Genomic DNA, 27,763 nt, shown 5'->3' with positions numbered 1-27,763 from the left:
TGTAAGTTGGGACTAGTTCTCTTGATTTCCGCAGCATACTCTACTGCCTCTCAGATTATAGTATGAGGGAGTTTAGACTGTACTTCTCAGTGTAGTCTAATTAAGCACTTCAGGAGATTTCATAATATAATTAATATACACATGATTAGAGGCATACAACTTGAGAAGAAACTAGGCATTGTGATGATGCTGAAACCCTATTACCATTTTGTTAGACAATGAGCATAATACATCCAAACAAGGGAATACCAGAGAGTCAATAAAAAGATGATGTAAATCTAGAAATAGATCTATATATGGAAGAATGACTATGACATAACATTAAATAAAGATTATAGAATGTTAGTTACATTTATCATATCCTATATGTAAAATCATGTACATATCTAAATATAGGTATGTGAAATTATACAATGCGCAAAATTATATACACAATTATATATGTGTGGATATATATGTATGTATGTACATATAATGTGGGTATGCTTGTGTTAGTTGCTCATTCGTATCTGACTCTTTGTGACCTCACTGCAGCCTGCCAGGCTCCTCTGTCCATGGAATTCTTCAGGCAAGAATACTGGAGTGGGTTGCCATTCCCTCCTCCAAGAGATCTTCCTGACTGGGCATCAAATCTGGATCTCCTGCATTATGGGCAGACTCTTTCTGTCTGAGCCACTGTACCAGTTCAGTTCAGTTCAGTCACTCAGTCGTGTCCGACTCTTTGTGACCCCATGAATCACAGCATGCCAGGCCTCCCTGTCCATCACCAACTCCCGGAGTTCACTCAGACTCACATCCATTGGGTCAGTGGTGCCATCCAGCCATCTCATCCTCTGTCATCCCCTTCTCCTCCTGCCCCCAATCCCTCCCAGCATCAGGGTCTTTTCCAATGAGTCAACTCTTCACATGAGGTGGCCAAAGTACTGGATTTTCAGCTTCAGCATCATTCCTTCCAAAGAAATCCCAGGGCTGATCTCCTTCAGAATGGACTGGTTGGATCTCCTTGCAGTCCAAGGGACTCTCAAGAGTCTTCTCCAACACCACAGTTCAAAAGCATCAATTCTTTGGTGTTCAGCTTTCTTCACAGTCCAACTCTCACATCCATACATGACCACTGGAAAAACCATAGCCTTGACTAGATGGACCTTTGTTGGCAAAGCAATATCTCTGCTTTTCAATATACTATCTAGGTTGGTCATAACTTTCCTTCCAAGGAGTAAGCGTCTTTTAATTTCATGGCTGCAGTCACCATCTGCAGTGATTTTGGAGCCCCCCAAAAATAAAGTCATCCACTGTTTTTACTGTTTCCCTATCTATTTCCCATGAAGCGATGGGACTGGATGCCATGATCTTCATTTTCTGAATGTTGAGCTTTAAGCCAACTTTTTCACTCTCTTATTTCACTGTCATCAAGAGGCTTTTTAGTTCCTCTTCACTTTCTGCCATAAAGGTGGTGTCATCTGCATATCTGAGGTTATTGATACTTCTCCCAGCAATCTTGATTCCGGCTTGTGCTTCTTCCAGCCCAGCATTTCTCATGATGTACTCTGCATGTAAGTTAAATAAGCAGGGTGACAATATACACCCTTGATGTACTCCTTTTCCTATTTGGAACCAGTCCGTTGTTCCATGTCCAGTTCTAACTGTTGCTTCCTGAACTGCATACAGATTTCTCAAGAGGCAGGTCAGGTGGTCTGGTATTCCCATTTGTTTCAGAATTTTCCACAGTTTATTGTGATCCACACAGTCAAAGGCTTTGGTATAGTCAATTAAGCAGAAATAGATGTTTTTCTGGAACTCTCTTGCTTTTTTGATGCCATTGTATAGGCATATATAAATACGCAGAGATACAATGATTTCTGGATGAGTGTTTGTTGATGAGTGCTTGTTAAGAGTTGATGAGTTTGTTAGAATATGAGATGGATTTTATTTTCTTCTTTGTACATTTCTGCATTGTTGATTTTTAAAATATTGACCTAGTATCTTTTTTAAAGCAATGAAATGTAAAAGATAGATTTCTTTCTGAATAGCTTAGAGTATCAGGAGCATGTTAATGTGTTGAACACATATTCATGAGAGAACATGGACAATGGAAATAGAGAGCACAGCAAGACCTACTCATCTAGAAAAACGGATGGGAAAACAAATCTGCATGTAGGACCAAATGATACAACTTCCTAAAATAATCAGAAGGAGCCTGCATCCTGGATGACACACTTAGTCTCTACCAGCCTTGGACTTCCAGGGCTTCAGGCATCTTCTGCCAGGAGAAAAACATTGCCTGCATATACAGCCCCCTACTTAGCATGCTTTCAGTTATATGCAGCTGAAGGAATTTGTAAAAGCTGCACGCAATAAAGTCTCAAATTGACTTTGCTTAGTCATAGTTTGTGATGTCCCCATATAGCAGGAGCTAAAATTGATTTTTGCCAAATTAATTTAAAAATAATCAAGAGTGAAATTATGAGGGCAAGGAAAATCATTATCTTTGCTGAAAGACTAAGCTACTTATTAATCACAAGCCCTTTAGCAGCACCAAGCACAGAGTTAGATACAAATAGTTCCTATGTCCACTATAATTATTTTTATTTATTCTGTGACACTTTTGGCAATACCTTCCTAATCCTGTTCCAACTTGTCTGAAGTCCAGAATACTGACTTTTCTCGTGGAGTTCTTGAAAATTAGCTGCAATGCCTTAAAGTTTAATCTACAACAACTTGAGAATATGACCACAAACATAGCAGTTTACATCTAATATCTCTGCTTTTCAGTGAGTGTAACTCACACAAACATGTTCATCACTTAAGGTCTAACTCTTCTCTTCCAGTTATATGAATAACCTTTACAATCAGAGATACAATAGTTTAGAAAGCTGCACAGAAAGTACTTACCTACACTATGCGATTCTGCCATGACTGATGACTAATGATCTGTCTTCCTCCCCCCCAAAAAAAGGTTTGGAGTAAAACTACACAGACAATGTGAATAATATAATTGAGCCATTATTAATCACTTGTAATCCCTTTCCTTTGCCACATTTATTAATCCTTAAAGGTTTTCAGAAAATCGTTCTACTCCAATATTCTTCACATACCATCTGTTCAAGCACATTCCTCGTATTCTTACTAGGTTTTCACAGATGCCACTTTTTAAATCGGCAAATCTCCTCAGTAGCATCATCTGGCTCCCATCACCCCTACTTTAGGGAGCCCCTAGTCATCACAGTAATACCAGCATCAGAACAGATGTTCCATATTCTCAGGCAGATTTCCCTCCCTCCGTAGAGTTTCTGAATGCAAATTTTGAGATGGGAAAAAAAAAATCTTTTGGGTGCAAGAATTTTCTGCAATTGCTTCCTCTGTGTCAAATGCAGTCTGCAACCCTCATTTCTGCTCTTCTGGAGAAGATCTGGTCAGAGGGAATCCCTTTTCTCAGGGTGACATAGAGACATAGACCAGAGAGAAGCCTGGAAAGCCAAAGGGAACAAGATGCAAAGTCAAATTATACAAGGCTTAGTTTTTGTTGTTGTTTAGGTTCTGGCTGCCCTGCACAGCATGCGAGATCTTAGTTCCCTGACCAGGGCCCCATTCAGTGGAAGTGTGGCGTCTTAACCACTGGGTCACCAGGGAAGTCAAGGCTCAACTTTGTAAAGGTCAACTGGGTCTACTCTGCCATGGAAATTAAGCAACATTCTGATTTGTGCAGAAGGGAACAGACTGTGTTTGGAAGATATGTGGAAATACAACTGTGACTCAAAACAAAATGGAAGAGTGAGAATTTTTCCATGGAGTTAGATCACTGAAGGCAATTACTTTGGATAACTGATTTGTTAACTGCCAGGATCTGATACAGAAATTATCCAAAAACACTCTTTCCAGATCTATAACTTGCTTGTTCCACGTGAACACAATCTCAAAGTGAAGCTACATGCTGCAGTGATGCTGGAAAGGCCCTGGTATGAAACAGGGGTCTGCCCTTCTACACTGTTGTTGGGAGTGTAAACTGGTATGGCCACTGTGGAAAACAGTATGGAGGTTCCTTAAAAAACTAAAACTAGAATTACCATGCTGCTGCTGCTAAGTATCTTCAGTCGTGTCCAACTCTGTGCAACCCCATAGGCGGCAGCCCACCAGGCTCTGCCGTCCCTGGGATTCTCCAGGCAAGAACACTGGAGTGGGTTGCAATTTCCTTCTCCATATGATCCAGCAATTCCACTCCTGGGTATATATCCAGACAAATTTACAATTTGAAAAGATATATAGCAGCACTATTTACAACAACTAAATGTCCATCAGGAGATGAATGGATAATGAAGATATGATATATATATCACATGTGATATATATACAGTGGAATACTACTCAGCCATAAAAAGAGTGAAATAATGCCATCTGCAGCAACATAGATGAACCCTGAGATTATCATACTAAGCGAAGTAAGTCAGACAAAGATAAAGATCACATGACATCACTTAAAAGTGGAATCTAAAATATGACACAAATGTACCTGCCTACAAAACAGAAACAGACCCACAGACATAGAGAGGAGATTTGTTGTTGCCGGGGTGGGGGGGGGGGGCGGGAAGGAATGGGAGTTTGGGATTAGCAGATGTTTATACAGAGAATGAGTAAACAACAAAGTCCTACTGTACAGCACAGGGAACTATACTCAATATCCTATAATAAACTATAATGCAAAGCCCCCCCCAAAAATAGGGTTCTAGAATCAGGCATGTACTAACTTGCTCACTATCTATAAGAGCCTGGATAAGTGGCCTGTTTTATCTGACACCTCAGCTTCCTAATCTCTAATGTGAGCAGTCGAACTAGATGACCACTGGGTCACTCCCAGCCTGAAAGTAACACAATGCCTGTGCACAGTACGAATGCTCATATTTTACGATGAACTGGTTGCATCCACTTCCAAAATAGCATAACAGATGTCAAGATCTACTGGATCAGCTGGAGCAAAAAGAACAAAAAGAACCACGTTGAAAGACTGTCTATGTATGTTTAGTAGAAGCAATAAACGGACTTCAGATATCAAAGCGAGGTTTTTCTGAGTGAGAGACGTTGCTAGGGGCTGCATGACCTGCCGCTAAATTACAAAGGAGAGGACGCCGCCCAGAGTGGCAGATAGATGAGTTCCAGAGTCCAGATCCAGGTCTCCTGGCCAATCACTGAGTAACACCAGGTAGAAAATCCACATCTCTGAACTGCTGCTTCTCTTTAAAAGAAAAATTAAAGAGGACAGATATGCTCTGGGAAAGTGGGGTGTACCCTCCAGATTTAAGTCTGATTACAAGACATTGACAAAAAGAAAGTTTAGTTACAGTCTTCTCTTCTCCCCATCACTCATTCTTTCTTTCTCCAAACTCACAGACAACTTTAATTTGGGTAGGAAGAAAGTCAACTGACTAAGACACTTTGCAATCAACAACTGTTCTCATTCATTCCACTATTCACCTATGACAAGACAGGTAAAGTTAAAGAGGAGGAGGTCAGCAAAATCTCAATTGTTCAACTATTGGAAGAAAGTTGTCAGGCTTAGCAGAGACCTTAATAAATAAAAACTTTTTTTTCTTTTTTATAAGTTGGGGAGATTGTTTTTTTTAATTTCTTAGTTTGGGCTCAGGTACTAATTATCCATATCTTCACCTCAACTTTCTACTGAACAATTACAGTCTTAGTCATATTCTGGCAGGGACCTCAAAGATCTTCAAGAAAAAAAGCTTTCCAACTAAATCCTAAACTTCTTGCCTTTTCTCTCTCTGCCTTTTAGGACTAAGTCTGCATGAATTTGCTAAAAATGTATTCGGCTAGCTTGTTGTTCTTTCCATTTGCCTCAGTTTCTCCCTTTGAATACTACTCTCATCCCAAGCCATCTGAATCCCTTCTGTCATGTCCCCACACTCAAGCCTGCCCTCTACCTACTCACACTTCTCCACCCCATCCCCTGGCTCCATTCATTCCTCTCAAAATTACTTTCCCTCTGTATCATTCCCTTTCAGGCTGGGAAGTGGTAGGCCAGTTTATGAGGTCAAACTCCTACAACCATGAGGTTAGTGTCTTCATTGTTCTTTGCAGCTCTACAAATTTAAAAGAGCTTGATTCAGACACAGACAGTATCTTAACACTGCCCAACATGGTAGCCACTAGTCACTTGTGATCATTTAAATTAAATAAAATTTAAAATTCTGTTCCTGTTTATAGTCATGTTTTAAGTCATAAGATTATTTCTAACATAGAAAGTTCTATTAGTCAGCACTGCCTTCACATAAAGAATTCATTGTAATGGTGAGTTGCAAATATGACCATTATTTCTAGGCTGAGAAACTCTACAGGTGCTAAAAATGAATATATTTGTGTGTTATAAGTATATAATCAAGAGTTGGAATAGGAAGTGGCTGGATGAGGGAGAGACAACTCTCTTTTGACAAGTATATTAGGCCTTGATTTGGGCAGAGGCAGGCCAATTGAAAATAGAGGGGCATTCTCTTTTTAGGCTCAAATGGTAAAGAATCTGCCTTCAATTCAGGAGACCCAGGTTGGATGCCTGGGTTGGAAAGATCCCCTGGAGAAGGGAGCGGCAACTCACTCCAGTATTCTTACCTAGAGAATCATGTGAACAGAGGAGTCTGGCGGGCTACAATCCATGGGATCGCAAAGATCCGGACACAACTGAGGAACTAACAACTTTCTCTTTTTATATTCACAGGAAATCCTCCAGCAACCTATTTTACAGGGGAGAAAACTGAGACAAAAAGGTGTTAAGAAGTTTGCCTAAAACTTAGAAACCAGAATGTAAACTCAAGTCTGCTTGAATCCCAACACTCTTCCAATTGTACCATGCTGCCTGTCAATCTGTTACCAGGGAAATGGGATTCCCAGTAAAGGTTCCCAGCCACTGGGTCTCAGAGCTTACTAGTTTTCTTTCCCTTCAAACTAGGGCTTGGAGCCATGTAATATAGAGTAATAGATATTTTTTAACACTTCCTTTTGAGATAATCCTAGATTCACATGCATTTGTGAGGACTAAGACAGAGATCTTGAATAGCTTTTCAATATGTGTGTGTGTATATATATCTAACAAATCACTGCAGATGGTGACTGCAGCCATGAAATTAAAAGACGCTTACTCCTTGGAAGGAAAGTTATGACCAACCTAGATAGCATATTCAAAAGCAGAGACATTACTTTGCCAACAAAGGTTTGTCTAGTCAAGGCTATGGTTTTTCCTGTGGTCATGTATGGATGTGAGAGTTGGACTGTGAAGAAAGCTGAGCACCGAAGACTTGATGCTTTTGAACTGTGGTGTTGGAGAAGACTCTTGAGAGTCCCTTGGACTGCAAGGAGATCCAACCAATCCATTCTGAAGGAGATCAGCCCTGGGATTTCTTTGGAAGGAATGATGCTAAAGCTGAAAATCCAGTACTTTGGCCACCTCATGCGAAGAGTTGAGTCATTGGAAAAGACTCTGATGCTGGGAGGGATTGGGGGCAGGAGGAGAAGGGGACGACAGAGGATGAGATGGTTGGATGGCATCACTGACTCGATGGACGTGAGTCTGAGTGAATCCGGGAGTTGGCAATGGACAGGGAGGCCTGGCATGCTGTGACTCATGGGGTCGCAAAGAGTCAGACACGACTGAGCGACTGAACTGAACTGAACTGAAATGGAAGAAACAGTGGGAATGGCCCACAGGAAGACTCAAAATGAAGAGAGAATGGCCTAAAACATCTGGCAAAACTACCCTAAGTAATAACCTAGAATACCAAAACAAACAAACCAATAACCTTTTAAATAGATATACTTTTACCACATCATTAGTTAAAATAGTAGAATATTAAAAAATATCTATTTCAGTAAAGTAAAAGATACTTGGCTATGTTATGGAGGGCACACCCACAATATGGAATATTTTTTAGCCATTTAAAATAATGCTTACAGTGCTTTTTTTAAATACTGAAAATACTTATGTTAAAATGCCAAATGAAAAAGGCAGAAAAAACATAATTTTATATCTAATATGACCACGATTGTGCTATATATATATATCAAATATATATATGGTAGCTCAGCTGGTAAAGAATCCACCTGCAATGCAGGAGACCCCAGTTTGATTCCTGGGTCAGGAAGTTCCCTGGAGAAGGAATAGCTACCCACTCCAGTATTCTTGGGCTTCCCTGGTGGTTCAGACAGTGAAAGAATCTGCCTGCAATGTGGGAGACCTGGGTTCAATCCCTGGGTTAGGAAGATCCCCTAGAGGAGGGCATGGTAACCCACTCCAGTACTCTTGCCTAGAGAATCCCCAAGGACAGAACAGCCTGGTGGGCTACAGTCCACGGGGTCACAAAAAGTCACACATGACTGAGTGACTAAGCATAGCACAGCAGCATAATCAAATGAAGGAGACAAGTTAAAAGATTGATAGTGATAGTCTTTTTTTTTTAGTATGTATGCTGTCAAAGCAAGCATGGTAGTCTTTTGATAGTGAGATTACAGATGATTTCCATGTACATGCTATTTTATAGCATGATGTTTACTTAGTCTGGGGCAGAGCCCAGCCCCACCATTTCCTATCTGTGTAGCCTTGGTAAGTCACATAACTTCTCTGTGCTTCAGTTTACTCATCTGCAAAATAGGAATAATTATAGAACCTATGTGACAGATTGTTGTAAACATTATCATAATAAAGTGTCTCAGCATGCTGGCTATTAATGTATATTAGTATTCTGTTAAATATATTAGCATTCTATTTTCTATTTTTAAATTTTTCTTTAATGCACTTACATGACTTTTATAATGGGAAAATCACTTTTCATGAAAAGAAGTGCTTCATATTGTAAGCTAGTGGTATGTGTTATCTTAAATGAGAACACTGAGAAGAGGCAGCTCACCCATTCTGAGAAAACAGAGGGATGTGAGAGAATGGTCTCTGAGAAGGTGAAATTTGAGCTGATTTTTGAAGACCAAGGACGTAGAGAGGAGAAAGGCAGTGGAAAATTCTAGACAAATGGAACATCAATCAAAGACTTAAAATCTTAGGAATCTCAAGGCAGAAGGGGGCTGGAAGATTAGCCAGCCCATCTTTCCACCCACTCGGGTCTCCCTCTGCTGCACACCCTACAGATGCTGACATGCATCCAGGGAGGAGGAGCTGACTGCTTCCAGAACAAATCCATCCTCTGGCTGGATAGTTCTCTTTGTTAAGAAGTGCCTCCATATTTAGACGCTCATCTACCACTGTACTTGCATACATACATATCAGAGAAAATCCAAGTCACACATTCACACCAATACACACGTGAGAGTATTGGTCACCCAAGTGTGGTCCATTAAGGCAACACTCCTCAATCTACCACATGGCTGTGCTGTTTGTGGCTTGACTCTGAGATGCCTTACAAACATAACTAATTCTATAACTTTTAAATGCAAAAATTCAAGAGAGTGTTCAAGTTTTAGGTCAAAAGTAGCACATGATTGCAATAGAGGAAACAAAATATAAAAACAGAGATGCTGTCACTTTTTATAAAAGCATAATTCATTCTGAAGGAAAAAGATGACTTTTAGCACCACATGGAAACTCTTGTAATGGTACAGCCTAAAGAAGAGATGGTGCTGGAGAAAAAGCATCAATATTGTATGCTGGAGAACCTTGGAAATTCACTAAGCAACTCAAGAGGCCAGGCCTGACCTCTGAGGCTTTATTGGAAGCTTGTAAGTCTAAGCCCTGTTGGAAGCTGAACACCATCTGCCGATGTTAATCTATCGAGTGCAAACCTTGTAGCAACTGTTACCTGTCCCAACACCTCTGAAGCACAGTTAGAACTGAACTACATGATAAAAATAACACAACAAATCCACAAGGAAAAGATAAGATTATTCAATTAATGCATTTGAACATCCAGATAAAATCCCAGAAACTAAAGCTGGGTCTCTACTTCACTGTGAACATCAAAATTAATTCCTGATGGATCAAATCCTTGCATGAAAAATGAAACTGTAACAAGTAAATTTTTTAAGAATGGCAGAGAGGCAAAGACATTTTAATATGACATAACACTGAGAAGTCATAAAATAAATATCTTACATGGAAAAGAATTTCACCAAAGGATAACAGGAAAAGTATTTGTAATTCATATCCCAGGCAATAGGTCTATTTTCATAATATAGAAAGCTCTCCAATGAATCAGTAAGAAAATACCAAAAACTCAGTGAAAAATAGAGAAAGATACAGCAGCTCTTAATCACATGAAAAGATGCTCAGTTGTATTCACAATAAGAGAAATATAAAGTAAAATTAACTCATGCATCATCTTTCATCTATAAAATGGCAGAGCACAAGGAGTGTGATAATACACTTTCATACACTGATGAGCTGTCAATTAGTAAAGCTTTCATAAAGGAAATCTGACACCATCAATCAAAATTACAAATATATGGTCTTTGAGGTAACAGCTCCACATCTAACAATTTATCTTTCATACATCCTAACACATGTAAAATAGTGTGGGTACTAGGTTATTAGCTGTATCATTGTTTATAAGAACCAAGATAGAAAACAACCTGAAATCTGTTACTATCAAACTACTAAGTGGCTACCTTCAAGATGAGGCAGATATTTATGTTCAGATATGAAAACACCTCTAAGATATATGGTTAATTGGAAAATCGCAAAGTGAAAGTGGAAGTCGCTCAGTCATGTCCTACTCTTTGCGACCCCATGGACTATATAGTTCATGGAATTCTCCAGGCCAGAATACGGAGTGGGTAGACTTTCCCTTCTTCAGGGGATCTTTCCAACCCAGGTCTCCCGCATTGCAGGCAGATTCTTTATCAGCTGAGCCACGAGGGAAGCAAAGTGAATTGCCTACTATAATTTGTGTTAATAATAAAGAGCTATTCAGATGATATAGATGGAGACAGGGTTTTGCTTGTATACGTTTAGAATATTTCTGGAAGGGTAATCAAAACCTCAGAGGTATACTCAATAATAGCTAGAAGTTCGAGTTGGGGGAGAAAGAAATTTTCTACTGAAATGCATCTTTGTACCTTTCAAATATTTTGTCAGGAACATATATTAGCTATTCAAAATATTAATAAATTGAATTCAGCAACAAATTCTTGCTTGAAACTAATCCCTTCCTCTTCACTGCTACCCCTGTATTTTTCACTCACTTATTTGTTGTGCTTGTATATGTATTTGTATCACCTACAAACCAAGAACAACTTGAGGGCTGCAACTCTGTCTCTATCAAGTTTCTATCTCCAGCATCTAGCACACTGTCTTACACAGAGCAGGAGAATTTTTTTCTTAAGTGATGTCTTGAAGAGTGATGAAGACTTTTTCATGGAAGGAAGTCTCGTTACTTGATACAGCAGCTGGGCAGGGCTGCAAGACCTTAAGAACATTCTACCTTACAAAATGTCCTTATTCTTTAAAAGAAGGGAGGGAGAGTCAGAGACAGAAAAAAAGAAAAAAACAGAGAGACACAAAGAGAGAGAGAAAAGCTGAGAGGGACTCAAAGATCAGACTAGACTTTAGAGCAGTGCTGCAGGAGGAATACATGTAGGGGGAAAAAAGTGTGATCATGTGACTGGATGGGAAGGAGATCATTTGAGATTTTCCATAAAGAGCCTCTTGATGAAAGTGAAAGAGGAGAGTGAAAAAGTTGGCTTAAAGCTCAACATTCAGAAAACGAAGATCATGGCATCTGGTCCCATCACTTCATGGGAAATAGATAGGGAAACAGTGGAAACAGTGGATGACTTTATTTTGGGGCTCCAAAATCACTGCAGAGGGTGACTGCAGCCATGAAATTAAAAGACGCTTATCCTTGGAAGGAAAGTTATGACCAACCTAGACAGCGTATTAAAAAGCAGAGACATTACTTTGTCAACAAAGGTCCATCTAGTCAAGGCTATGATTTTTCCAGTGGTCATGTACGGATGTGAGAGTTGGACTATAAGGAAAGCTGAGCACTGAAGAATTGATGCTTTTGAACTGTGGTGTTGGAGAAGACTCTTGAGAGTCCCTTGGACTATAAGGAGATCCAACCAGTCCATCCTACAGGAGATCAGTCCTGGGTGTTCATTGGAAGGACTGATGTTAAAGCTGAAACTCCAATATTTTGGCCACCTGATGCAAAGAGCTGACTCATTGGAAAAGACCCTCATGCTAGGAAAGATTGAGGGCAGGAGGAGAAGGGAACAACAGAGGATGAGATGGTTGGATGGCATCACCGACTTAGTGGACATGGGTTTGGGTGGACTCCAGGAGTTGGTGATGGACAGGGAGGTCTGGTGTGCTGTGGTTCGTGGGGTTGCAAAGAGTCGGACACGACTGAGCGACTGAACTGAACTGATGATCTAAACAAAAGGTAAATGCTGAGAGGAAACACTTGTCAGGAAGTCCACTTTTTAAGCATTCTATTGTCATTTCTGTCCCTGTTCATGGTGGGTTTATAGGACAGAGGCTGCAACTTCAACAGTAAAGTGTCAAGACACAGGCTTCTACATTCTATAGCAAATTCAGTTGATGCCATCTCAGCACACCGACACTGCTCACTTCCTAAGGGCACGGTTGGCAGACACTTTTATTAGCAATCAACTCTGCCACCTTCTGCTTATCTACAGATTTAAGGCCACATAATCATCCTCTGCGTCACAGAGAGGGTGGGGTGGAAACTAAGAGTCTCTAAATCCCTCCTAACACTTGCTTCTTCCCTACCAGCAAGATTAAAGCAGTCAACAGCTGTTGGCATATGTGCCCAGAACAGACAGGCTGGACTGGGCTGTCCAGAGCCTGAGGAAGGCCAGTTCTCAGGGCAATGCTGGGGACCCCAGGTCTGCTGGTCCAGGCCTTTCTCTCTGAGACAGTAGAGGGCACATGACCAACTCCTAGGGGCAGTGAGCAGGCTAGGGACCCGACCACGGCCAGGAGGGCAAAGCCAGGGCTCCCAGTCCTCCAGCTATGCTGAAACAGACTGAGAGGAGACGGTCCTGGGGCCAGAGGTCCTGGAATACTACAGAGGGTGAAGACGCGGCCCAGGAGGTGGGGAGTCAGTCCCACCGCAGGAGCATCTGCTCTGTGGGGGGCCGCTCGGGTTCCCAGGCCAGCATCCCACCGTGGATCGAGGGCAACTATAACTACTACATAGAGGAGGATGAGGATGGGGAAGAGGAGGAGGAGCTGTGGAAGGACGAGCCGGCCGAGGAGGAGGACCGACAGCCAGGGGAGGCCGCCGCCACTACCCAGCGAGCGGAAGGCAGCGGTGCAGACACTCCACTCGTGTCCACCACGCTGAACGTGAACGTGGGCGGCCACAGCTACCACCTGGACTACACAGAGCTGGCCTGTTACCCCAAGACGCGCCTGGGCCGCCTGGCCACGTCCACCAGCCGCAGCCGCCAGCTGGGCTTGTGCGACGATTACGAGGTGCAAACGGATGAATACTTCTTCGACCGCGACCCTGAGGTATTCCAGCTCATCTACAACTTCTACTCGTCCGGGGTACTGCTGGTGCGTGACGAGCTGTGCCCGCGCAGCTTCCTGGAGGAGCTGGGCTACTGGGGCGTGCGTCTCAAGTACACGCCGCGCTGCTGCCGCATCTGCTTCGAGGAGCGGCGCGACGACCTGAGCGAGCAACTCAAGATCCAGCGCGAGCTGCGTGCCCAGGCGCAGGCAGAGGAGGCGGAGGAGCTCTTCCAGGACATGCGTTTCTATGGGGCGCAGCGGCGCCGCCTCTGGAACCTCATGGAGAAGCCCTTCTCATCCGTGGCCGCCAAGGCCATTGGGGTGGCCTCCAGCCTCTTCGTGCTCATCTCCGTCGTGGCGCTGGCACTCAACACGGTGGAAGAGATGCAGCAGCAGCCGGAGCGCGGCGAGGGCGGCGGCAACCCGCGGCCCTTTCTGGAGCATGTGGAGACACTGTGCATGGCCTTCTTCACGCTTGAGTTCCTGCTGCGCCTGGCCTCCACGCCCGACCTGCGGCGCTTTGCGCGCAGCGCCCTCAACCTGGTGGACCTGGTGGCTATCCTGCCACTCTACCTGCAGCTGCTGCTTGAGTGCTTCACCAGCGAGGACCAGCTGCACGTCAAGGGCTCGCCGCGGGAGCACGACCTTGAGACGATGGGCCGCGTGGGCAAGGTGGGCCAGGTACTGCGCGTCATGCGCCTCCTTCGCATCTTCCGCATCCTCAAGCTGGCGCGCCACTCCACAGGTCTGCGCGCCTTTGGCTTCACGCTGCGCCAGTGCTACCAGCAAGTGGGCTGCCTGATGCTCTTCATCACCATGGGCATCCTCACCTTCGCTGCCGCAGTCTACTCCGTGGAGCACGACGTGCAGGGCACTAACTTCACCAGCATCCCACACGCCTGGTGGTGGGCCGCGGTGAGTACCATGGCCCGTGAGCTTTCCCTCCCCCTTCCCCAACTTGGCAGAAGCTGCTGCTCTCCTTCCTGAGTGATGCTGCCCTCCCTGCTTTGTTCCATCATCTTTCCTCTGCCTTGTTTAACGGTCATTGCTTTCTCATTCTCACTGTCCTCAACCAGAAAATATAAAGCAACAGCAGCAAAATAGGTTAGGTGTTAAAAGGCTCAAAAGACATAGTCCAGGAAGAAAGACGAAGTCCAAGAAGCTGGACGTGGTCCTGACGTGATTCTAGGAATCTCCAAAGCTAGATTTAGTTTTAATACCCCTGAGAGGCTGATTTTAAGGAACAGTGATTGTTCACTGATGAAGCCTGAGGAACTTCATCATCATCACTTGTGTTATCTGTCACTTATTGAACACCTGTGGTCCTGAGTGGTTTATAATGCTTATTTCAGCATCACAACCATGTGAAGTGGCTAGGATCACTATTTTTTAAGAGGAAAAATTTCGTTCAAGTGTTGAAGGAAACTGTTGATGTCTGCAGGGGAGGAAATAAGACTTGGCTGAAGAGTGTCAACCCTCACTGAAATTTCACCAGTTCTAGCTGAATCTGAGCATCTAACACTGAAACTTGCTCTGGTATCACAAAAATTATTTCTGGACCTGGCATTATTGCCCCATTTTACAGCCAGAGGAATTGAGGTGCAGACAAATTGAGTGTAGACACACAGATAATAGCAAAGTGAGGATTGAAATGCAAGCCTGCCCAACTGCAAAACCCATGCTCTTTCCCCACCAAAACCCATGCCCTTTCCACACTCCAGCACTGCCTTTCTCAAGCTTGAGTTTTTCTGCATTCCTTGCTTAATTTGAAGTTAGTGCATGAGTTATTTTTGTCATCATTCTATTTGGTGTTTGTCTTTTATAATAATTTATGCCACTTACTCAAATATCTGTTTCTCATGTGCTAGACTAAATCCTTAGGAAAATCCCTGAATTCCTGGAAATGTTGATTGGGTCTTAAGTCAATGAATTAACTGACATATATTCATAGGAAGGGGCTTTCTTGGTGGCTCAGTGGTAAATAATCCACCTATAATGTAGGAGATGCAGGTTCCATCCCTGGGTCAGGAAGATCTCCTAGAGATGAACATGGCAACACACTCCGGTATTCTTGCCTGGGGAATTCAATGGACAGAGGAGCCTGGTGGGCTATAGTCCATAGGGTTGCAAAGAGTGGGACACGACTGAAGCGATTTAGCACACACACATGCCACATACACACATAGGAAAGAACTAGGTGTATGCTTTCCTTATTTTTTAATTAGCTTGTTTGTAATGCCTTTAAAGACATTAAGCAAATATAACCAGTTTTTGCTGTGTTACAAAATAGATACTTTTGACATTAATATTGGATATGATATAACGCACAGTCTGGTGTAAAGTTCTGTGAATCTACTCAGGGCTCCTACTAATAGTGTAGCATAGTAGGATGGAAAATTGAGGTTTAGGTTCCAGTCACTGATCTGCTAATAATTAACTGTGACCCTGCATAATGTGTGACCCTTTCATTACCTGTGAAACCTCGCCCCCTTTCTCCCTCGCCTCAGTCTTCTCATCTCCAAGAGGAAAGGGTATAGAGCTCTACAATTCAATGAGTCTCACTTCCCTGGAAAGCAGAGCACTCACGTGTACAACAGGATTTGTGAGCTTTCCTTGGTGACAGGATGACGTCCGGCTCTTCCAAATAAGCATTTGAGCCAAATGCTGCTCCTCTGATCATATTCCAAATGATGAAAGGTCATCCCCATAGTAGATAACCATGTGTACAGATGGAACAAATGGAGCATGATTTATCCATTATTGGATAAATAATGGATTTATCCAATTTATTGGATGAATAAATTTATTTTTTATTTATAAAATATTGTTTATAAGTTTTGGCCAATGCATTGGCCAAACACATGCATTAGCAAACAACATTGATGTTAGTGATGAGTAAAGCAAGGAGGGAAAAGAGAACATCCACAGGCTGATGACATAAAACCAAGTTGTAGAAAGTCAAGTTTTCATTCAGCCAAATATCTTAGAAGGCTAGCGTATGTAAGCTGGACCTAGTGGACTCTTTGATATTGTATTTTTAATACACAAAAGGTTTTTTTTTTTTTACCTTTTGTATATTAATATAAAATTTTTGATGAGAAGTCTGTTGCTAATGAGTTTTCCTCTTTAAAAAATTTCCTGAAGTGAATGCCTAATAATCTCCTTTAATGTCTTGATCTGTTTGATGTATAATACTTAAAAATTTTCAACTTATCCTCCTTTTTATATTAACTAAAATCATTTCAAAGTTGGTATTTTCTATAGATTTGACAATAAAAATTGAATTATCATTCAGTTTCTATCTATAACAAAGTTTACCAATTATTACTTTTACCAGTGTGATTTTTCTTTTTTTTCTCTCTATAAGACATGGTTTTCATAGGCCAGAATTTGCACGTCAACCTACCATTAACCAACCTTAACCTTTACCACTGGCATTCATCCATTTTGTTCTCTAAAAATTAGTTATACTAGTAAAAAATCATTATGAATTAGACAAAAGACTGATTACCTGTATTTGTTTCTGAACTAACCTATGAAAACAATGGGGAAAACTCCCCTTGAAGATTCCTCAGGACCAATATATTATTAACCCAATTCATCTATATATTTCTGATGACATTGCATATTGTATACTAAGGGCCCTTATTTGCAATAAAGCAAAAAGAAGATGCAAAGTAAAACGATACATAAGATTAAGACCAAATCTTCATGTAACCCTCAAAAATCCATTTTCATTCACTGAGCAAGGTTTTTTTTTTTGAGCACTTAGTGTGCCAAGGAGTATTCTAAACTCTAGGGATACTGAGTGATTGCGGGCGGGGGAAGGGGTAGGAAGTGAAATTCTTTCCCTCATGGAGTTTGCAGCCTAATGGAAAGAGATAATAAATCATTTCAGAGGTTAGTGGGTTTTTATAGGATAGAGAGTGATCTGGGTGGTAGAATCTACCTTTGATATAATAGTGGAATAGTCAGAGAAGCCTTCCTGGAAAAGATGACATTTATTAAAACTTGAGTGGTGAGCAAGCTCTGACTACTGAGCCCACGGGCCCTAGAATCAGCAAGGTGCCGCAACTATTGAAGCCCATGAGCTAGAGCCTGTGCTCTCCCACAAGAGAAGTCACTGCAGTGAGGAGCCCACGCACTGCAACTAGAAAGGAGCCCCCGCTCTCCGCAACTAGAGAAAGCCCTCACGCAGCAACGAAGATCCAGCACAGCCAAAAGTAAATACATACATAAATATAACAGTGTGTACATATACTAAAAGAAAAAAAGAGCTTGAATGGTGAGAAGCTCATCTAAATAGGCATGACTGAGCAGACGTGAGAATCTGAGAAGTAGAATCCTAATGTATGATTATGAGATCATACATCTCATAATTTAAAAAATTTTGAGCATACACCCATGATAAATGTGTAGTTATTCATAAGTTATAAGCTATTTATTGCTGTGATAATGATGCATTACAAACCACCCCAAAATTTTGTGGCTTAAAATGTCAAACATCTTTTTGGCTCATGAGTTTTCAAGTCAGCAACTCGGGCTGGTTTCAACCCCAAGATTTTTGTCATTTGGACTGATGTCAGCCACTCATGTCCCAGTCTGATGGTCACCTGGCTGACATCTGGGATGAAGAGGGCGACTAGGTCTTTCCTCATCCAGGTGGCATGTATCCATGGCTGTGGCAAAGGGCAAGAGAGAGTGTGCAAGCCCAATCATGCAAACTCTGATAAGCTTTTGTTCTTGTCACATGCTCAACGCATTGGCCAAAGTAAGTCACAAGGCCAAACTCAGAGTCAAAGGGCAGAGCAAATTAGCCCACTCCCCATAGGAAGGCACCACAAAGTTGTATGGCAAAGAACCTGGATACAGGAAGACATAGAGTCTTGTAATATAATCAACCTACTGCATTAAGATATTACCTCTCAAATATATTATATAGTTCAGAAAACATACACTCCCACATTGAAAACGTAAAGATGAAGCAAAGAAAACTATGGATATTTCCTTGCCCCACTGCAGTGCTGTAGCCTTTGTGGTATACTCACCCACATTAGGAACGCGTTCTCTAATCCCTCCTTCCATGTGCTTTTAGTGCTCTCGGACAACCCAGCATCTGACTTGTTTTTAATAATCTCCTCTGTCTCTATGCCAAGGATCCTGCAACTTTCCTTAGTAATTCAACTCAGGGTTTTTAAGAGAAGCATGGCAATTTTCATTATTGTGAATTCTCCTACAGCTGCAGAACAAATCCCTCATGGACACTCATGTCTGGAGATGCTCATGCATTAGAAGACAGTCCCTGCTCATCTGTCAAATGTAGGTTATTTGTAAGCATAATGTAATAGGAAACATATGTAAAGTACTAGCCTGTATGCTATCCACAGTAAATAGAAGCTACCATATCTGACTAGTTGATAGTCTTTATCACATGGAAACAATCATTTCTGCTTCCAGATTCATTTGGGGGAAAATAAAACAGAAGTGATTCCTTCTCTCCTAGGGAAAAGAGAGAGACTATAAGATGCACAAGAGGGTCAGCTGTTCGATCCTGGGAGAGCTTCTGAGCATGCAGATAAACAGGCCTAAGCTCAGAGGAGCTCCAGCTGTGTGGAGGCTCCCTGGGTTGCCTGGGTGTGGGGAATGCATGGCGCAGCCTAACAAGCACAGTTAGCTCTGTGATCAAGCTGTAAGCATCGGCCTCCGTTGCGGCTGTGTTTCTGAGGAGAAAAGCAACAACGGGATGGTTAAACAGATCATTTCCTTCTGAGCTTGGCAGAGCAAGTCAAAGCTGCAGAAACCAGATAGGAAATTATATCATGAACTCATGTCTTTAAAAACTAACGAAATCTCTTAAAAAAGAAAATTTATCTCTGGCTGAGGCTTCACATAATTATGGCCCACAGACTCTGTTCTTGTTTCTGTTTTCCTCAAGTCTGTTATCATTTCCTTGCAAATAGGTGGCTCTTACAGGATCACTGAGATTCATTTTATTCTTATCACCTGCTTGCTTGGAGAAGGCCCATTTGAAAGGTGAATCAGGAAAACAGAAACAAAACCAGGGTATTTTAAACAGAGGACATTTGATACAGGGAGACTGATACATAGGCTGGAAGAGCAAAAGGGGGAAAGTGAGATAACCTAAAGATTGGTGAGTATAGGAAACAATGTTGGCCCTGGAATTAGGCGAGCAAATAGGAGAGGGTAGAGTTACTGGCAATGGCACCCCACTCCAGTACTCTTGCCTGGAAAATTCCATGGACGGAGGAGCCTGGTAGGCTGCAGTCCATGGGGTCGCTGAGTCGGGCACGACTGAGCGACTTCACTTTCACTTTTCACTTCCATGCATTGGAGAAGGAAATGGCAACCCACTCCAGTGTTCTTGCCTGGAGAATCCCAGGGATGGGGGAGCCTGGTGGGCTGCCGTCTATGGGGTCACACAGAGTTGGACACGACTGAAGCGGCTTAGCAACAGCAGCAGAGTTACTGGAACCTAGGAGTACAGAGCAGGAACAGCTATGGTTGTGTCCTGACATCAGGACACCCAAGATGGCACCACGAGGCTGGTGCTGGGTGTGCTAAAAGAGGCCTGAGCTGTGGCTCTCTGTCATTGTTGAGGGTTGATGACAGAAACCAGATGCAGCAAGAGAGGCCCTCACTTCCTCATTCTATCTTCTAGTCTCCCAACAGTGTCTCTCATTGGCAGAACTTCACCACGAGACAGCAGGCAAGGGAACCTGGAAAATGTGGTTTGCATCCTTCCAGTTGCTGAATTACAGAAAAGTGCACAGAAGGGATGGGGCTTGGAGCCGAGAAATAAGGAGTAAAGGTTCGGCACAGAAGGCATTGAAGTTCTCCTGGCTCCTTCAGAAATAGCACAGGAGCCATCAACTGGGCAAAGGCTCTTAGGCACTTCTGTGGCTTTTGGTCTGGTGGACTCCTGATTTTGAGGTGGTCCCCTTTTAGCTCTGTAAGCTCTCCCTGTTGGCCAATATAACTCGAGTGGGACATGATAGAATTGTAGAGGATAGGGAGAAGTGCCAAGTAAGCTGAGAATGTGACGGCATCATCATTCTTGTATGCCTTTCTAGGGACAGAGTCCAAACTGGCCTTAGCTTCTGGACAGCCTCCCCCTGATGGTACAATTCATGTACATCTCAGAACTTTCACACAGGAGACTGGTTGTGCTCTTCTAGGAGATTACCCATGACCTCATTCTAACAGGGCTTCCTCTGATCAAAACATTTTTTGAATTCCACTGAGGAATTGTTCCACTGAGCATGCGTCACAACATCTGTGACATCTCCACTTACTTCTTCATAGTGGGGTTACACCTTTCCCTTTATGAGGCTGGATTTAATGTTTTTAAATAGTTAAGACCCTTGAGTTTAAGACCAGCCTGAAGGTTAATCCTCAAGGTGGATAAGAACACTTGTTTCAAGATCATACCACTGAATTCTCTGTATAGATTATAATCCCAAGAAGGAATTCCTAAAATATTTGTAGTAGCCACAGCCACATGGGTAGGCTAAGTACAGTCTTTGAAGCTAAATTCATTAAAGGACAACATGAAGTATGTGATAATCTGAGCCAGAAAATGTTGGTCTTTACTACCTCAAATTCTTTGGGAATTAAGAAGAGGAATTAATTCTTTGGGAAATCAGTTTTGTTCCTTGAAATCATTATTCCTGGATGTAGGGATTACTAGGTGCTAAGACATAATCTTGGAGTAGAAAACGGCAACCCATTCCAGTAACCTTCCCTGGAAAATTCCATAGACAGAGGAGCCTGGTGGGCTATAGTCCACGGGGTCACAAAGAGTCAGCCACAACTGAGCGACTGAACACAAGATGTAATTTATGACGAGCTCACTATGAAGGAACTAAACATTCCTTGCTGAAGGAGAAATTCAAGTACAGTTATTCTAAAGTTTCAGAGACAAATTGGATGCTTGTCCTCCTTGTAACATTTAGCAGGTCAGGATTTGCTGACCAGTGGGTGAGCTGCTGGGGAAAGGCTACCTTCTGGCTTTGGGAACCCAAGAGCTGGGGAAAATATGTAAATTTTCAACAGACTGGTAGATGGCTGAGCCAGCCAATATTTTCAGGATATTAAGATGGATGGTGGAAATTTCGGTCACATGTCCAAACCCAAATCCTGCTAATGAGAGAACTCGCTCTGTGAGGTCACTGGAGTCATTCTGGAACCTTCCATTTTTAATGTTCTCTCAGGGAGAAATGGTTTGGCCTGTGGAATGTGGAGAAGAAGTTTCCATAAGCCAAGGAATCCTGGGTTCCTCTGGAGCCAAGAAGCAAGAACCAGATCACCAGTTAAATCAGATTATCCCCCAGACAGGCAGTGCATAAATTAGCTCTGCATTTGGAAGGAACTCTTCAGAATCAGTCATACAGTCTCCTAGCAGAAGAGATCTCTTGTCTCAAAATAGAGATCCAAGACATACAAAAATATTTAGACCATATTATGCACATCAAATATTTAATCTTTCTTCAGCCAATTCTCTTTGCTTCTGACTTTTCGCTCAAAGTTCAGCCAAGAAAAATTAAAAAAGAAAGAAGCTGGGGTTGGGAGAGAATCAAAGCCAACTGTGGGGTCTGAGCAAAGGTTTAAATCAGGCACTTTGTTTCAGTGATCTTCCTTCCTGTGTATCCTCATGTTTCCAACCCACCCCCCCCGCTCCCAGTCCTGGATCCTTGAGGGGCTGGTTTAGACCAAAGTCTCTGCTTTGGCCTTTTGTGGGTGTTTCCTGATCTGAACTACCCCTTCCTGTCACTCACCCTTTCATCCAGACTCCAGCTAAGTTGACTGACTAAACACTCACAGAGAGGTGTGAGTAACGGGGCTAGTGACGTATGGAAGCTGTTCGCATGCCTGGATAGAGAGCCGATGCAGTTTTTAACTTTTTCTTATATATTGGCTTGCAGCTGATTAACAATGCTGTGATCGCCCCAGGTGCACAGCAGAGGGACTTAGCCATAGGTATCCATGCATCCATTCTCCCCGCCCCTCAGGCTGCCACATAACACTGAGCAGAGTACCATGTGCTGTGCTGTAGGGCCTTGCTGGTTATCCACTTTAAGTATAGCAGTGTGTACATATCCATCCCAAACTCCCTAACTACTCAGGTTCTTTTACGTTCTGCGTGGCCAATGACAAGAAACACACACACACATACACACACAATGCAAACTTTTCTTTTCTTTTCTTTTTTAAGATTAGCCCATGATCTTATTTTGTCACTGTCTCTCATCACCCTTTAACCAGAAGGTAGGAAAAGGAGACTCTGTACTGGAGACATGGTGTCCCATCCAGTCTCCCCTAACAGCATTCAGCATGAATCTCTTCCCCAGTCTGTTGGACTAATGAGCACAACATCATCCCTTATATACCAATGCCAGACACTCCTTCAGGTGGCGCTAGTGGTAAAGAACCTGTCTACTGGTGCAGGAGATGTAAGAGATGCAGGTTCAATCCCTGAGTGGGGAAGATCCCCTGGAGAAAGGAATGGCAACCCACTCCAATATTCTTATCTGGAAAATTCCATGGACGGAGGAGTGTGGCGGGCTACAGTCCATGGGATTGCAAAGAGTCAGACACAACTGAAGTGACTTAGCAACAGCAGCAGCAGCCACTCCTTTAATTCCCTAACAACCCTCAGAGGTACACACTATGACTCTTCTCCACATTTCAAAAGTAGCAACTGAGGTAGAGAGCATTCAGGCCACTTATCCCAGTCCCACAGCTGTGGCCTAGCGCCACACCTGCTTCCTAACCTAGTCTGTGCCCTCCTGCCTCTCTCAAATGCAGGCTTGAATTTTCCCACTGGGGGAGGAGCATCCCCACACTCCACCCCCAGCCCCTCCAACACACACACACCATCTGCAGGTCTCTCTCTGGAGATGGAGTAGTGAGAGGTGGCGTGTCACCTGTCCCAAGAGGAGTTGCATCCTCCCTCTTTGATGGGCTGCATGAAGCTCTGGTTCTTATCAGGACCACCAGATTTGCCCAGCTGGCCTACTTGTCCATTTCATTCTAACTCATCAATCACACTTTAAGTTCAAACTGGCCCTTACGTCATCGAAACAAAAAGCTTTACATTTCTAAGCTAGAGGCTGTCTCTGTACAGACCCACAGGGTGATCAGATCTGTACATTTATAACCGTATGCTGGAAAATTGTGCAACACAAATCGATGAAGCTGACACTGCCCCCTGGAGTTGTGCAACCCACACTGTTTTCAACTGTAATCAACAGCCCTGCCTAAAAGACTTCTAGTAATTCTGCCAAGAGTCTGGGGACTAACAGGAGTCTTAGTATATGAGGCATAAAAAACAGGCCCCGAGAGATTTTCCTGGGCTTTCTCTGGCTACATTGACTGATAACTAGTCCCGTGGGTATCTGCATTTTAAAACAGAAGCTTGTTAACCTAAATAAATCTCTAATTAGTGGAATTTAAAGCAGTAACAAGTGTGATAGGAAGGATTTCATGCAGGGTGAACATATTTGTGGTCGATGATGTCTTAGAAAAGTCCCTTCGAAGAATAATGAGTGTGTTTCTCCAGACACTGGCAATTAAACCACCTTAAAGATAAAATATCTCATTCGAACTACCTAACAGCTCTGAGAAGTATGAGTTCAGTTCAGTCACTCAGTCGTGTCTGACTCTTTGTGACCCCATGAACCGCAGCACGCCAGGCCTCCCTGTCCATCACCAACTCCTGGAGTTTACCCAAACCCATGTCCACTGAGTCAGTGATGCCATCTAATCATCTCATCCTCTGTCGTCCCTTCTTCTCCTGCCTTCAATCTTTCCCAGCATCAGGGTCTTTTCCAATGAGTCAGCTCTTTGCATCAGGTGGCCACAGTATTGGAGTTTCAGCTTCAACATCAGTCCTACCAATGAACACCCAGGACTGATCTCCTTTAGAATGGACTGGTTGGGTCTCCTTGCAGTCCAAGGGACTCTCAAGAGTCTTCTCCAACACCACAGTTCAAAAGCATCAATTCTTCGGCGCTCAGCTTTCTTTATAGGCCAACTCTCATATCCATACATGACCACTGGAAAAACCATAGCCTTGACTAGACGGACCTTTGTTGACAAAGTAATGTCTCTACTTTTTAATATGCTGTATGAGAAGTATGAAAGTTGCCCCTATTTTAAGGATGAGAGGAGGACAACAGAGGAGGCTGATTTTAATGTATTTTGTGTGCCTGATAGTATGAAGCACTTTATAATCTTTTTTTCCCTGAACTTTATAGTTTTTATTTTGTATTAGGGTATGAAGTAAAGTGTTAGTCATTCAGTCATGCCCAACTCTTGGCAACCCCATGGACTGTAGCCCACCAGGTTCCTCTGTCCATGGAATTCTCCAGGCAAGAAAGCTGGAGTGGGTAGCCATGCCCTTCTGCAGGGGATCTTCCTGACCCAGAGAGGGAACCTGGGTCTCCCACACTGAAGGCCGATTCTTTACCATTTGAGCTACCAGGGAAGCCCGTGTTGGGGTGTAGTCAATTAGCAATGTTGTGGTAATTTCAGGTGAACAGTGAAGGGACTCAGCCATATATATACATATAATCATTTTTTTAATGTAGCCTTCATGAGAACCCTGAGACTTAGTTATTAGCCTCCTGTTTTATTTTTAAAATTTATTTAATTGGAGTATAATTGCTTTATAATGTTGTGCTGGTTTCTGCTGTACAACTCCGTGACTCAGTGGTAAGTATGCATATACTCCCTCCCTCTCGAGCGCCCCTTGCACCCATCCCCCGCCCCAGCCTTCTAGGTCACCGTGGAGCACTGAGTTCCCTGTGCTGCTCAGCAGGTTCTCATTAGTTCTCCAATTTATAACAGTAGTGCATATATGTCAACCCCAATTCCTCCTACCTCCTCCCTTCCCCCCTTGGTGTCCATATGTTTGTTCTCTATGTCTCTGTCTTTATTTCTGCTGTACCATTTTTCTAGATTCCACATATATGTGTTAATATATAATACGATATTTGTCTTTCTTTCTGACTTACTTCAGTCTGTATAACAGGCTCTAGGTTCATCCACATCACTACAAATCACTCAATTTCATTCCTTTCTACGGTTGAGTACTATTCCATTGTTTATCGCTACCATACCTTCTATCTTCCTGTTTTAGATGCAAGAACCAAGGCTTAGAAATTCTGAATGCTTTGCCCAAGGTCTCTCAGCTGGGAAGGGTCAGAGTGGGGACTTGAACCCAGGTCTGACTGGTTCTAAGCCCAAGCTCTTTCTAGTACATGTACCATGTAGGCAAACCCAGGGGCCCTGTTCTAAATTTGGCCCCAGATGAAGGAGGCAGAGGCCTACCTTCCTTGAGCCTGTCGTACGCTGGGAACTTCATGTGCATGCTCCTCTGTGACCTTCAAACAACCCTTTAAAGGTATTACCTCCTCTGTATTGTAAGAAAATGTATACATGACGGTCAGGATTTAAACCCAAGCCTTTCGGCTCCAAAGCTTGTGTTCTTTCCATGACACAAGTCTTGCAGGCAAAATTCCTGGTACCTTTGAAAGCTGGCCCCACGGGGAGCTGTTACACGACCCACAGGCACCTTCAGGGGGGTGGAAGACACCTTCCTACCTGGTTCTCTCTTTTCCTACTTCTCCCTCTCGATGCTAACAATTCCATTCTACTTTCCCTCCCTCACAGGTGAGCATCTCCACTGTGGGCTATGGAGACATGTACCCAGAGACCCACCTGGGCAGGCTTTTTGCCTTCCTCTGCATTGCTTTTGGAATCATCCTCAATGGAATGCCCATATCCATCCTCTACAACAAATTCTCTGATTACTACAGCAAGCTCAAGGCTTACGAGTACACGGCCATACGGAGGGAGAGGGGAAATGTGGAGTTCTTGCAAAGAGCCAAAAAGAAGATAGCAGAGTGCTTGGCTGGAAGCAACTCACAGGCCACCCCAAGGCTAAATAGTTAATATCTCTTAGTACGTGTGGCTGGTTGAAGCCATGAACTTCAAGGCTTCATTCCACTTTCCTTTTTTTGTTGTTTTTTATTATAGGAATGACAGTGAAAGGGCATGTGAAGCAGACACACACAAAAGGCATTCACTTCGCAAAGTTCTACCTCTAGAAATGTTCATTTTGGCCCAAACTCTGACTGCCTTCTGCTATTCTTCAGTGATGTCGTATAAGAGTCTGACCTGCTCAATGACACTGATATTGAAAACTCCTCAAGAGGATCAACAGTTCCTTGTATTTTTCTTGTAGCTTCTTGTGGCTTTTCAGTAAATACTTTTGGACTTGAGCCGACTTGAATTTCCTGGTTGAAATTAAAAAACATTCCTAATTGTCTAGAGAGAGGGAGTGTTGCAGCAGGAACTCTCTGAGCTTTGGAGTTAGACCAACCTCAGTTGGAAGTCCTGGTCTCCCAGCTGTTCGATTTGGGACAAGTTACTTTTGACTGTCAGAGCCTCAGTTTCAACTTTAAATTACACTTTAAAAGGAAAGCTTTCCTTACAATATCAGCATGGGGATTGGAGATGATCCTTACAAATGCTCAATACATGGTAGCTGTTAAAATTGTTGGAGCAGGTATTGTGTGGTTGATCCTTGACTGGTGATTCTCATTCAAGGGAGATTTTGACAACTGCTCGTCACCCCTTGCCCCAGCACAGTTGGCAAAGTCTAGAGATGCTTTTGACTGTAAACACTGATAGAAGATTAGAGGAGCTACTGGCACTAGTAGGTAGAGACCTGAGTTCCTGCTCAACATGCTCTGGACAACCCTATCGCAAAGAATTATCTGTCCCAAAACGTCAGCAGTGCCAAAGTTGAGAACCCCGGGCTAGCTGTAATGTGGGCGCCCCAGACTTGACTTGTGAAACATGCCTGAGGGGGTTAACCCCCTCCCTTGACAGGAGCCCCTACGTGTCCTCACCTCTCAGAGCCTTCTTTCCTTCTCCTTTCCATGAACAGACAAAAGCAAACAGAAAAATCCTCTGCCTTTGGACAATTGTTCTGAGCTAAGCACTGAACAAAATGAATTAAGTGAGCATGGCCCTCTGTTCTGGGTATAATCTGTGGGTCAGAAAACCAATTCCTATAGGTTCTTTCTCTCCCTGTCCCCCTGTCCTTTTAATTCTTTCCTCCCTGCACAAGACTGTTGGCAAGTAAAGTCCTGGGCATTAGAGGCACTTTTGAATGGAACAAAAAGAAATTTCCTCTGTAACAAGGGGCTTGCCATGCTGACCATCAATTTTGTCTCAGGGCAGGATCAGACCTCC

General features: G+C 43.0%; 1 protein-coding gene across 1 annotated transcript; it reads left to right on the top strand.

The window, feature by feature from the left end:
* The first annotated feature begins 12,976 nt into the window (after positions 1–12,976).
* Positions 12,977–26,492, top strand: KCNV2 (potassium voltage-gated channel modifier subfamily V member 2). Its single transcript, XM_061425423.1, has 2 exons — positions 12,977–14,395; positions 26,174–26,492. The coding sequence occupies exons 1-2, from the start codon at positions 12,977–12,979 to the stop codon at positions 26,453–26,455; spliced, it is 1,701 nt and encodes a 566-aa protein (XP_061281407.1). The 3' UTR covers positions 26,456–26,492.
* The last annotated feature ends 1,271 nt before the right edge of the window (positions 26,493–27,763 follow it).

Source organism: Bos javanicus, chromosome 8 (assembly GCF_032452875.1).
Source record: "Bos javanicus breed banteng chromosome 8, ARS-OSU_banteng_1.0, whole genome shotgun sequence".
Classification (NCBI taxonomy): Eukaryota; Metazoa; Chordata; class Mammalia; order Artiodactyla; family Bovidae; genus Bos; species Bos javanicus.
This window is presented reverse-complemented; position numbering and strand designations above follow the sequence as displayed.